Source organism: Silene latifolia, chromosome 1 (genome assembly GCF_048544455.1).
Source record: "Silene latifolia isolate original U9 population chromosome 1, ASM4854445v1, whole genome shotgun sequence".
In the NCBI taxonomy this organism is placed as follows: Eukaryota; Viridiplantae; Streptophyta; class Magnoliopsida; order Caryophyllales; family Caryophyllaceae; genus Silene; species Silene latifolia.
Window position 1 is genome coordinate 191,071,440 of NC_133526.1, and position 12,584 is coordinate 191,084,023.

The 12,584-nt window shown below is 45.0% G+C and overlaps 1 protein-coding gene across 1 annotated transcript; it reads right to left on the bottom strand.

Moving 5' to 3' along the window:
• Positions 1-11,776: 11,776 nt before the first annotated feature.
• LOC141589980 (uncharacterized) lies at positions 11,777-12,196 on the bottom strand. Its single transcript, XM_074410600.1, has one exon. The coding sequence runs from the start codon at positions 12,194-12,196 to the stop codon at positions 11,777-11,779; it is 420 nt and encodes a 139-aa protein (XP_074266701.1).
• Positions 12,197-12,584: the final 388 nt, after the last annotated feature.

Sequence of the window (12,584 nt, forward strand, 5' to 3'; positions counted from 1 at the left end):
AGCTGGATACTACAGACGGTTCGTGAAAGATTTCTCCAAGATAGCTAGACCGATGACAGCGTTGATGAGGAAAGAGAACAGGTTTCGTTGGGATGAGAGTTGTGAGACGGCGTTCCAAACATTAAAGGAGCGTTTGACCACGCTCTGTCTTAGCATTACTGAAGGGAGCGAGAACTTTGAGGTTTATACAGATGCCTCGAAGAATGGGCTGGGATGTGTGTTGATGCAGAATGGCAAAGTGATTGCCTATGCTTCTAGGCAATTGAAGCCATATGAGGAGAACTACCCTACTCATGATCTGGAGTTGGGTGCAGTGGTGTTTGCTCTCAAGATTTGGAGACATTACCTTTATGGAGCAATCTTTAGGGTATTTTCTGATCACAGGAGTCTCAAGTACATCTTCACGCAGAAGGAGTTGAACATGAGACAGAGGAGGTGGATGGAGCTGATTGGCGATTATGACATGGAAATTATCTACCATGAAGGGAAAGCCAATGTTGTAGCTGATGCCTTGAGTAGGAAGAGTGTACATTCCCTATGTACAGCTCTATCTTTGATGAGACTGAGGGATGAGGTAGCGAGTTTTGGGATACATATGATGCAGAAAGGGGATGCCATGGGTGATATGACAGTACATCTTGAGTTTTATGATGATATTCGGGATAAGTAAGCTTTGGATCCTAAGATAGTGGAGTGGAGAGCTGGAGTAGAGAAAGGGACAGTGTCCCGGTTTTCTATTCATATAGATGGTAGTTTGAGGTTTGATGGTAGGTGGTGTGTTCCTAATGACGAGGAGTTGAAAAAGACTATCATGACAGAGGCACATTGCACACCATATTCAGTTCATCCAGGTGGAGACAAGCTATACAAGGATTTGAAGAAAACGTTTTGGTGGCCTGGGATGAAGAAAGAGACAGCTGAGTTTGTGTCCCGTTGTTTGACATGCCAGAGAGTTAAAGGGGAACAGCGACGACCACAAGGTAAGATTCAGTCTTTAGAGGTGCCTGAGTGGAAGTGGGAATCCATTTCCATGGATTTCATTGTGGGTTTGCCAAAGAGTCAACAAGGTAACAACATGATTTGGGTGATAGTGGATCGTCTGACCAAGTCAGCTCACTTTGTTCCAATGAAAGATACATGGACTAAGGCACAATTGGCTATGGCCTATCGAAAGAACGTGCTTAAGTTACATGGAGTCCCTAAGGACATAGTGTCGACGAGAGATGCGAGGTTTATATCGGGGTTTTGGAAGGAGTTGCGGGAATCGTTGGGAACAACTTTGAAGATGAGTACAGCATTTCATCCTGCGACAGACGGCGAGATCGAGAGAACAATCAAGACTCTTGAGGATATGTTGCGAGCCTGTGTGATGGATTTTGGTGGTAGCTGGGAGCAGAGGTTGGACTTGATAGAATTTTCTTACAATAACAGTTATCACACCAGTATAGGTATGGCACCGTTTGAGGCTTTGTATGGGAGGAGATGTAGGAGTCCAATCTGTTGGGACGATAGTGCTGAGGCAGTGATTTTAGGTCCAGAGATGGTGCATGAGATGGTGGAACAGATTAAGATGATCAGGGAACGGATGAGAGCAGCCCAGGATCGACAAAAGAGTTATGCAGATCTACATCGTCGGGACATAGAGTTTCACGTTGGGGACAAGGTCCTTTTGAAAGTGTCTCCTATGCGTGGGGTTATGAGATTTGGGAAGAAAGGCAAGTTAAGTCAGAAGTTTATAGGGCCTTATGAGATCTTAGAGCGAGTTGGGGAAGTTGCTTATCGTCTGGCTTTACCAGCTGCGTTAGAGAGAGTGCATAATGTGTTTCTTGTATCGCAGCTGCGGAAGTATGTGAGTGACCCGTCACATGTGTTGGAGGCAGAGAGATTAGAACTAGATGAGTCCTTATCATATCTTGAGGTGCCTAAGCAGATTCTAGACCGAAAGGTTAGAAAGACTAGGAGTGGTGAGACAGTTTTGCTTAAGATCCTGTGGTCTAACCACGAGACCGAGGAAGCTACATGGGAGCCAGAGGAAGCTATGAAAGAGCGTTACCCTTTCCTTTTTGATCAGGTATGTATGGTTACGGGGACGTAACCTTGGTTCTTTTAGGGGGGTAGGAAATGATCGCGAGCAGTTTTTAAGAGTTTTATACCCCTTTTATATGTTGTGTCGGGATGTTTGTCGGGATGAGTTGGGTTAGTATCATGTTTTATGTTGAATTTTGTTTTCGTTGCTGAGTCGGGAAGGTTATGGGAGTACCTTTGTTTAGTAGTGGTTTGAACTTCGGGGACGAAGTTCCTTTTAAGGAGGGAAGACTGTAATACTCCGTATTTATAAGTCTTGGGGTACTCTATCGAGTAGCCCTTACTCTGTCGAGTAAGGGTAAGTTGCGAAATAAAATAGTTTCGACTGTTGGGTACTCGATCGAGTAGCTGGGGCACTCGATCGAGTAAGGGGGTATTCGATCGAGTACCTTGGGTACTCGATCGAGTGTCCGGTTTTACGGGGAGTTTTCGCGGGTTTTGTTAATTATGCGATTAAGGTATTTAAGTTCCGTCGTCATTATTCTAAACCACTTTTACAAAACCTAAATTCCTGTTTAAGAGAGAAAGCAACAACTTCATCTTCCTAATCGCATTCTTAGCAATTCCGGAGTTCGACGGTCGAGTTCTTGTCGTTGTGTATACCGTTGAGTTCCTTGCGTCGAGGGTAAGATCTACGTACCCTTTTTATTGTATTTCCTTTGATTTGGTTAAACCCTAATTTAGAGATTGGGGGTTTTTATGTGTAGTATGTGATTGGTAGCCTATATGTGTTGTATGATAGGAGGAGGGTTCATAGAAGAGGCTTTTTGACTCAAAGAAGTAGAGACCGTACGATTGTGTGCATACCGGTAGGATTTCCTACTCGTATTAGTCCCATAATGGGATATTGGTTGATGTGTTGTATTTGGTTGTTTGATATAATAATTGTACTGTGATTGTGGTTGGGATCGTTGTTGATGGTTCGCGAGGCGTGGCCTCGGCTGAGTGGGGTCACTTGCGGGAGTGGCTCACGCCCTAGTTTCGCCTTCTGTGGAACCCGCCACAGAAGGGATGTGCACATTAATGGACAGGGTTATCGCTCACTATGTGGAGCGGGGATTTGGTGGGTACGGCTGCGGTCCCCCATGGTGGGGCTGGTCCAAGTGGACGGTCAAGTATTGAGATGATGGGAATTGGTTGGTTGTGTGTGTGTGTGTGTGAGTTAAGCATCTGTGCATCTTATTGTTGTTATACATATTGATTGTGTGATTAGTATCGACCCGGTGTTGTTTTGTAAAACTGCGGTGATCCATTCGGGGATGGTGAGCGAGATATTGAGCGAGGTATTGAGATGAGTCTTGGGATAGCTGGGATGCCACGACATGATGATAGGAGTCTTCCGCTGTAGCCTTTAGTTTATTTACATTTCAGTTAGAACAGTCAGTTTGAGATCATGTATCGTACTTTTGGTTTGGTTTTGAGGATTGTAACTATTCGCTAAATTATTTATAATAAACGTTGTTTCTTTATTGTTGTTTGATTATCATTGCCTCGAGTAACCGAGATGGTAATGTCTTCATACCTGAGTGGTCCTGGTAAGGCACTTGGAGTATGGGGGTGTTACATTATGCCCCTCAAAATTTTCAAGAAGTTGAAGGGTTATGAGCTTTCACCAACAAGGGTTTCTCTCCAACTTGCGGATAGGTCGGTAAGATACCCAATCGGTCTTGTGGAGGATGTCCCACTCAAAGTGGGCAAACTTGTATTCCCATGTGACTTCTATGTAATGGACATCCCCGAGGACTCAAATGTTCCCATCATATTGGGGCGCCCTTGCCTTCTACGGGGGGTGCCATGATTGATGTGAAGAATGGAAAGCTTTCTCTACAAGTGGGTGAAGAAAAGGTAGAATTCTCCTTGAACAAGGCCATGAAGGAGCCGTCGGAAAAAAAGTCTTGTTACATGATTGACATGGTAGAGGAATGGGTTGATATGAAGAAATTTGATGAAGACAAGGGTTTGCAAGGGTTCCTTGAGGGCAAGGTAAAAGATTGAAAAGAGCACCGGGAGTATGCTTTAGCCATGGAAGCAACAATTGAAGAAGACCTGGACAAAGAATTTGAGAGCTTGAGAGAAGATGGTAAAAAGGAGGAGAGATCCACGCCTCCTCAAGTGGAGTTGAAACCTCTTCCCTATACTCTTAAACATGCTTTCCTTAGCCCTAATGACACTTACCCTATTATTGTCAATAGTACACTCAATGACACCGAGCTTCAAAAGTTACTTGATGTTGTGAGAAAATATAAGGATGTCATTGGGTACTCAATTGATGATATCAAGGGGATTATCCCTTCTTTTTGCACTCACCGCATTCATTTGGAGGATGAGGGCGCATCTTCCATTGAGCCTCAACGCCGCCTTAACCCCGCAATGAAAGAAGTGGTTAGGAAGGAGGTGTTGAAGCTCTATGATGCGAGTATTATTTACCCTATCTCCGATAGTGCATGGGTGAGCCCGGTGCATGTTGTGCCAAAGAAGGGCGGGGTCACGGTAGTCACCAATGACAAGAATGAGCTAATTACAATAAGAATCACAACCGGGTGGAGAATGTGTATAGACTATAGAAGCCTCAACAAGGCGACTAGGAAAGACCATTTCCCCCTCCCTTTCCTTGACCAAATGTTTGAAAGACTTGCCCAACACTCTCACTTTTGCTACCTTGATGGGTTTTCGGGGTTTTTCCAAATCCCTATTCACCCTAATGACCAAGAAAAGACCACCTTCACGTGCCCGTTTGGCACCTTTGCTTATAGGCGCATGCCCTTTGGGCTATGCAATGTGCCGACCACATTTCAAAGATGGATGCTAGCTATATTTTCCGAATATGCTGAGGATATAATGGAGGTGTTTATGGACTATTTCTCCGTCGTAGGCACCTCATTTTATGGGTGTCTAGCTAATTTGAGTAAGGTCTTTAAAAGGTGTCAAGAAACCGGTCTAGTCTTGAATTGGGGGAAATGTCACTTTATGGTGACCTCCGGGGTTGTTTGAGTCATGTTGTGTCAAGTAAAGGCTTGGAAGTTGATCAAGACAAGATTGAAGTGATTAAAACTTTACCCTCTCCCACTAATGTCAAAGGAGTTAGAAGTTTTCTTGGGCATGTCGGTTTTTACCGGAGATTTATCAAGGATTTTTCTTTGATTGCTCGACCTTTAAAATTGTTACTTGGTAAAGATGTGCCCTTTGAGTTTACTAATGAATGTTTGAATGCTTTTAATAGGTTGAAAGAAGCTCTCATCACCGCTCCGATTATGCAACCTCCCACTTGGGGAGAACCATTTGAGTTGATGTGCGATGCTAGTGATGTAGCAGTGGGAGCGGTGCTTGGACAAAGAAAGAATGGCAAACTTCATGCCATATACTATGCAAGCAAAACCTTGGATGAAGCTCAAGCACACTACACCACCACCGAAAAAGAGCTTTTGGCGGTCATATATGCCATGAACAAGTTCCGTTCCTACTTGGTGGGCTCTAAGGTAATTGTACACACCGATCATACGGCGTTGAGGCACTTGCTAATCAAGAAGGAATCGAAACCACGCTTGATCCGGTGGATACTTTTGCTCCAAGAGTTTGATATTGAAATTAGAGACAAGAAGGGTGTGGAGAACGTAGTAGCCGACCATCTCTCTCGGTTATTCCATGACAAGGTTAAGGATGGACTACCAATTGATGACTCCTTGCCGGATGATCAATTGTTCGCTCTTGCTCTAATGGATGTCCCTTGGTATGCGGATTATGTCAACTACTTGGTATCCGGGGTCATCCCATATGACTATGACTCGCATAAGAGGAAGAAATTCTTTCATGATCTAAGGCAATATTTTTGGGATGAACCTTGCCTATATAAATCTTGCGCGGATGGCATAATTAGGAGGTGCATTCCAAGTGAAGAGGTGAAGCCGAGAATTTCTCATTGCCATGATATGCCAAGTGGAGGGCATGGGAGTTCGAGGAAGACCGCCGCAAGGGTGCTCCAATGCGGGTTTTATTGGCCTACCCTATTTCATGATGTGGCAACTTACGTCAAGGGGTGTGATAAGTGCCAACGAAGCGGTAATATTTCAAGGAGGCATGAGATGCCAATGAACTACATCCTAGAGGTAGAGTTGTTTGATGTATGGGGTATTGATTGCCAAGGCCCCTACCCTTCCTCCTATGGATACGAGTACATACTTGTGGCAGTAGACTATGTGAGTAAGTGGGTAGAGGCTATTCCTACCAAGACATGTGATGCCAAATCGGTTGGCAAGTTCTTGAAGAATACTATTTTCCCAAGATTTGGAGTGCCAAGGGTACTCATAAGTGATAGAGGTTTTCACTTTCATGAAAAGACCTTTGAAGCTTTGCTCAAGAAACACGGGGTTCAACATAGAAGAAGTCTTGCTTATCACCCCCAAGCAAATGGGCAAGCCGAGGTCTCCAATCGAGAAATCAAGTCTATTCTTGAGAAAACCGTGGCAAAGTCGCGAAAAGATTGGTCAACTAAGCTTGATGATGCTCTATGGGCGTACCGTACCGCCTTCAAAACTCCTATTGGCACTTTGCCTTTTAGGTTGGTTTATGGTAAGCCTTGTCATCTCCCCGTTGAATTGGAGCACCGTGCCTTTTGGGCGGTAAAATTCTTGAATTTTGATATGAAGAAAGCGGGAGAGAAAAGGCTTCTTGACTTGAATGAGTTGGAGGAGTTTTGCCTCGATGCTTATGAGAGTTCAAGAATTTACAAGGAGAAGACTAAGAAGTTCCATGACAAGGCAATTTTGAGAAGGGAATTCAAGGTGGGAGACTTGGTTCTCCTTTATAACTCAAGGTTCAAGTTATTTTCGGGGAAGCTAAAGTCAAAATGGTCGGGACCTTTCACGGTGGTCCGAGTTTTTCCCCATGGGGCGATTGAAATATCCGATGGAGACCAAGCTTTCAAGGTAAATGGACAAAGGCTCAAGCATTACATTGCCGGGGCACCCATCATGAGGAACATAAGCTCCATCGGTACTTACCTTCTCCATACTTGATTGTATTTCTTGACTATGTCGAGCCTACGACATAAAACAAGGGCACTACATGGGAGGCAACCCATGCAACCTTGTAAATATCATGCATTTAGGTAGGAAATGAGAGATTTTGGACGGATGATTCTTGCCATTTTGATTGATGTCGGTTACGATTGTTGAAGAATTTGGGATTTTGTATGACAAACAAGCGGTTGACCATCAATTGGCCTTTTTCCCGACGTCATGAGTCGGTTTTGAAAGTCAAAAACACGAAAGTCGAGGCCAATAGGTGAAGGGATATGGATCTAGGGGTATATTGAAGAAAATGACCAAGGAACGTATTCCCAGCCGGGTGACCGGCCGCCAGTCCTCTTACCGGCTGGGAAGTTTCTGGAAATTTTATTGAAATTTGACAAAGTGAAAGGATGAGGAGTCCCAGCCGGCAGGCCGGCCCACCGGCTGGGAATGCGCTTCTTTGGTGAAATGTAACAAAATGACGAGGATGAGATGTCCCAGCCGGCAGACCGGCAGGCGGTCCACCGGCTGGGAATGCATATATGGCAGATTTGGTGTTTGGGTGTTCTCCCAGCCGGGTGACCGGCCGCCGGTCCTCTGACCGGCTGGGAGGTTTCTGTAACTTTTTGGAAATTTTCGAAATTACTCGTTTTCTCAGCCGGTTGACCGGCCGCCGGTCCTCTGACCGGCTGGGACACCCCTGATTCTTAATTTTACTCGAAAAAACAACCAAACCCTTTCAATTTTTCGACACATCTCCATCTCATCCTCCCTCTAACCCTAACCCCTCTCCACCATAATCGATCAACAACCACTCCCACCACCCCTAAACACCTCCCTACCACCAACAAACCACCACAACCACCACCCTAACCCTTAACCCTCCATAAAAATCACAATATGGCCCCAAAGAAAAGAGTGAGAAAGGGAGATTTGGCCCTCCAACATGCGGAAATGGTGGCGGCGGCGGCGAATGATATGAGCTCCGATCCCGACTTCCCGGACCTCCAATTTGTATCCATCACCATGAAAGGTAAATTCGTTTTATTCAAACAACGTCCCCTCACCCCGACCCGATTCATTGATAGACAATCCATGCGGGAGTTAGGGCTAGACCAAGTGACTCTTGACTTGTTTGAAGGGGTAGGAATGAAAATGATGTATGGGCTCCATGAAAAAACCTATTCCCGACTCACACGGGAGTTTTTGAGTTCCCTTCGAATTGATAAGCATCGCCAAACCCAAAAGGTAGCATTCTTGCATTTCCGTCTGATGAACAAGGATTACTCCTTGACCCTTCCGACCTTTGCCTCTCATTTCGGGCTTGACGCAAGCCCTCCTCACAAGGCACCCAAAACCTTTGACCACGGAGCCTTATGGAAGGCGATCACGGGTTTAGACGACCTACCGGGGTCAAGAGGTCTGCTAATACTGTCCATAATGCTGCTATACGGGTTTGGCACCGGTTTATGGGGTGGACTATTTTCGGCCTAGAGGAGAATCACAACTTCCGAACGGAGGAGTTGGAAATTCTCGGGTCTTACCTTTGTTCTAACCCCACTACCTTCAAAATAGACATTGCTCACCACTTGGCCCTTACCTTGCAACGCCTTAGAAACTCTCCGGGCCAAACAACTTCAATTGTCATAGGTGGGCTCATAACCCATTTAGAAAAGCGGCTCAACCGGAGGGTAAACTTGAGTGGTATGAGGTACATTATAGGGGATACTATGATTTTCAAGAACTATATCCACCACAACCTCAATTGGTTGAAGACTAACCCGAACGACGACCTTGACTATTGGCAAATTCGGGTGAACGGTGTTGACAGAAATTCTATTCCCCTTCCTAACCTCGAGAAGACGAAAGTGGTGCCTAACTCACCACATTATTTGCTTGAAATTAAAAGCCCCGAAGATCCCTCTATTCCACAACAACAAAATCCCAATCTTCGCTATACCCGTGACCGACCAATCATCCCCGCGAGACCATCCTTGTGGTATGTTACACCCTCCTCCCCCTTCGTTGCCGGGCCTTTCCAACAAGGGGAGGGATCCTCTAGTCACCAACCACAACAACCACCCCCTCTTTACGCTGACCTCATCTCCTTTATGGAGGATATGAAGATTAACATGGCAACCGCCGCTAGTGAGCGGCATGGGCTTCAACAACGACTTGACCAGATTTACTATGACCACTCGATCGGTCAATTTCCGGTTTATGATGATTTTATGAGGCGCCAATACAAGCACCCCTCCAACCTCCACCCCTCCTACTACCTATTCCCGGATGGCGGGCATCTGGAGGACGGGACCTATCTCTACGGCGACATTAATTTGCGCCCCGACTACTATAGTGCCCCGGACTTCCCTACGCCACCTTCCACTCAAGGGGAAGGTCATGATACTAGGTGGTTTGGAGGTGCTCCCTCCATTTTTGGAGAGAGAGGTTCTAGCATGCCCGGCGGGAGCCATGAGCCCTTTACTGGCATCACGGGGGACTTCGGCTCGGACATGCCGATGAACACAGATGACTTCATCCGTGAGTCCGAGTTCGGGGCCGGGAATGATGATGGTGACGATGATGGCAATGGGGACGGTGATGGTGATGAGACCGAGTACGAGTAGAGCCTAGTAATGAGGGCTCCACTCCCTCCCTTTCAATCCAAAATGACAAGTATGATCTTGAAGTAAAACTCTCAAGACTCGGATTTTGACTGAAACTGACTCGATTTGGACAGTGAAAGGAACTGTTTAATTGTGATAAAAATGACTAAAAACCAAACAGAAACTCCGAGGACTGCAATCGAACAGTCGACAGAACTGTTTATAACCACGGTTTCCTGGACTCTACAATCGAATAGAGTAAAAGACGTGATTGGGATATGACTTAATCCAAGCACTAAGCCACTAGACTAAGCCTAAGGATAATTTCAAGCACTAAGCAAAGAAAATACCCGACTCTAAGCACTAAGCAATAGAGGATTTCCCAGCACTAAGCAAAGGAGATTAGTAGAAATCAATGTTTCTAACTTGTGTTTTTCATTCATCAAATCTGATTTTTACACTAAGGAATGCCTTGCTTTTATAGGCCAAGCTAAGCAATCCTATCCATCCATCCAACCTAGCATCTAACGGTCCAAAAGACCCTAGAAAACCGGTTTCAAAAGGTGGCCCTAAGCCTTACACAAAGTTCTTACACAAGTTAAAAATCTTAAAAGAAAAGCAAGAAAGTAAACTAATAAGGACAATGATTAATTAAACATGGAGTAAACTCTTTTGGAAGCTTCAATGGGGTCCGGCCAAGTCTATGCAAGAGTAGTAGAGCAACAAAAGGAGCCTTGTGGATGTCTTGGTTAAATTAGGAAGGGTGAAAGGGACTTGAAAGCGACCCTTGTACTTGCCATTGCAAACCGTGTAGCCATAGGTCCACCGGTTTTGTTCTTTGCCTTTCTCTATGATTATCACCTTCCCAAGACATAAGCTCTTGGACAAAAATACTCTAAACTCCTCATGGAAGATTTATAGGCCAGAAAAGGACCCATGTGCTTAGACGGATTCCGATTTGGACCCCATTTCGGATAAGGGACCAAAACCGGGCACAAGCATGCCTAAGGTGACTCATTTTGCTTCAATCTCTCCGTCTTGAAAAGGATTTGTCCTCAAATACTCGGCATCTTCATCACTAAGCTCTTCACAATAAGGACTTAAAATCCCAACATCAAATGTGACATGAGTTCCAAAGAGATTAACCTTGTATTTGTTGGGTCCAATTTGATTGACAATTTTGAATGGACCTTCTTCATGGACCATGGACTTGTTCTTCCCATGCTTGAGGACCCTCCCCTTGCACGGACGAATCTAGACACGATCCCCAACTCTGAATTTTGTGACTTGCTTGGAGTTCATGGACCCTTCCTTGTTGGCCTTGAATTGAACATGACGAACGAGCCATTGTTCAACCCGTTCCTTGACTCCATTTCCTTGCTTACTTGGGTGAACACTCTCCTTGACTGTTCTGATCATACCGCCCGTGCCATTGGCCTTGTGCTAAACTTCCATTAAACTTGGAGTAGAGTGTACGGAATAGTCACAATGCACACCATCATGGACAATTGTGGTTTGGACATTGTTAAGGATCCCCTCTTGAACCTGTTTCTTGACCCTATCTCCTTGATCGCTCAAGTAGGCACTTGACTTGTCCTTGCTTTCATTCCCAATTGGACTAGTGGTGGGAGAGACGGGATGATGAACTTGCACTCTACCAATGGTACTTTTGGCTCCAATCTTGACAAAGAGCTCATCTTGGACTTGATCATTGGTATTACTCCACTTGGATTCATCTTGTTCATTTGAACACTCTCCTAGTTTGTCTTTGAACTTATGGACACCATAGTCGAACCAAGGATTTTTAGGGACCTCGGCCTTCGTTCTTAGATTAGCAATTGGAGGAACATTTTTATGGACCTCGACCCTTGTTCGAACCGCATTAGTGAACGGCTCATCTTGTTCCATGGACATATGCTCGACATTAGGTGGATCATCTTGAAAGAACTTATTCAAATTTTGAACCATGCTAGGGAATGTTTCGTCTTGTTCCTTGGATACACCCTCGACAAGGTGAACATGAACACCTTTCTCATTGTTCTTTTCGGGGACCATTTCGGCCTCCTTGATTAGCATCACTTATTTATAAGGCTCAAGCATGAAGGGTGGTGGAAGAGGTGCTAGAGTGATCTTCCTCTTGTCAAACTCAAAGGAGTAAGTGTTATCCTTTCCATGATGCACCGCACTCTTATCAAACTCCCAAGATCTACCAAGTAGGAGATGGCAAGCATCCATAGGTAGAACATCACAAAGAACCTTATCAATATAATTTTTGCCAATGGAGAAGGACACTAGGCATTGTTTGTCAACCTTCAATTCGGCCCCCTTGTCAAGCCACCTCAATTTGTAAGGACATGGATGGTTTTGGGTGGTTAAAGAAAGCTTCTCAACAAGGACACTAGAGGCCACATTAGTACAACTACCTCCATCAATGATTAGGTTGCAAACTTTCCCTCCAATGATACACCTAGACCTAAAAATTTGTTGTCTTTGATCCATTTCCAATGGTTGAGCACTCAACACTCTCCAAGTGACTAGACTCATCCCGGAATCCGGCAATACTAACTCCTCATCCTTAGTCTCTTCGGTTTCCTCATCCTCATCACACACAAGAATTTCATCCTCTCCCTAATGAACCACTTCAAAGCTACTAAGGGCTCTTTGAGTTGGACACTCTTTGGCAAAGTGACCATAGCCTTGACATTTGAAACATTTTTTAAGGGGTAAGGTCTTTCTTTGTGAGGTTTCAATGCCTTTTCCTTTGTCAAGTGTGGGGTTCACGGTTGGGGTGTGGGTTTCTTTGGGTTTGGTCTCGGCATAGGTAGTCTTGGTGGTTGTTTTGGTCGGCAATTTTGAGTTGGAGGGTTTCCCCTTGCCCAATTTTTCT

What these genes read in the sequence shown, in the direction of transcription:
- LOC141589980 (XM_074410600.1), bottom strand. Translation starts at nt 12,196, where the DNA reads ATGGATCAAAGACAACAAATTTTTAGGTCTAGGTGTATCATTGGAGGG.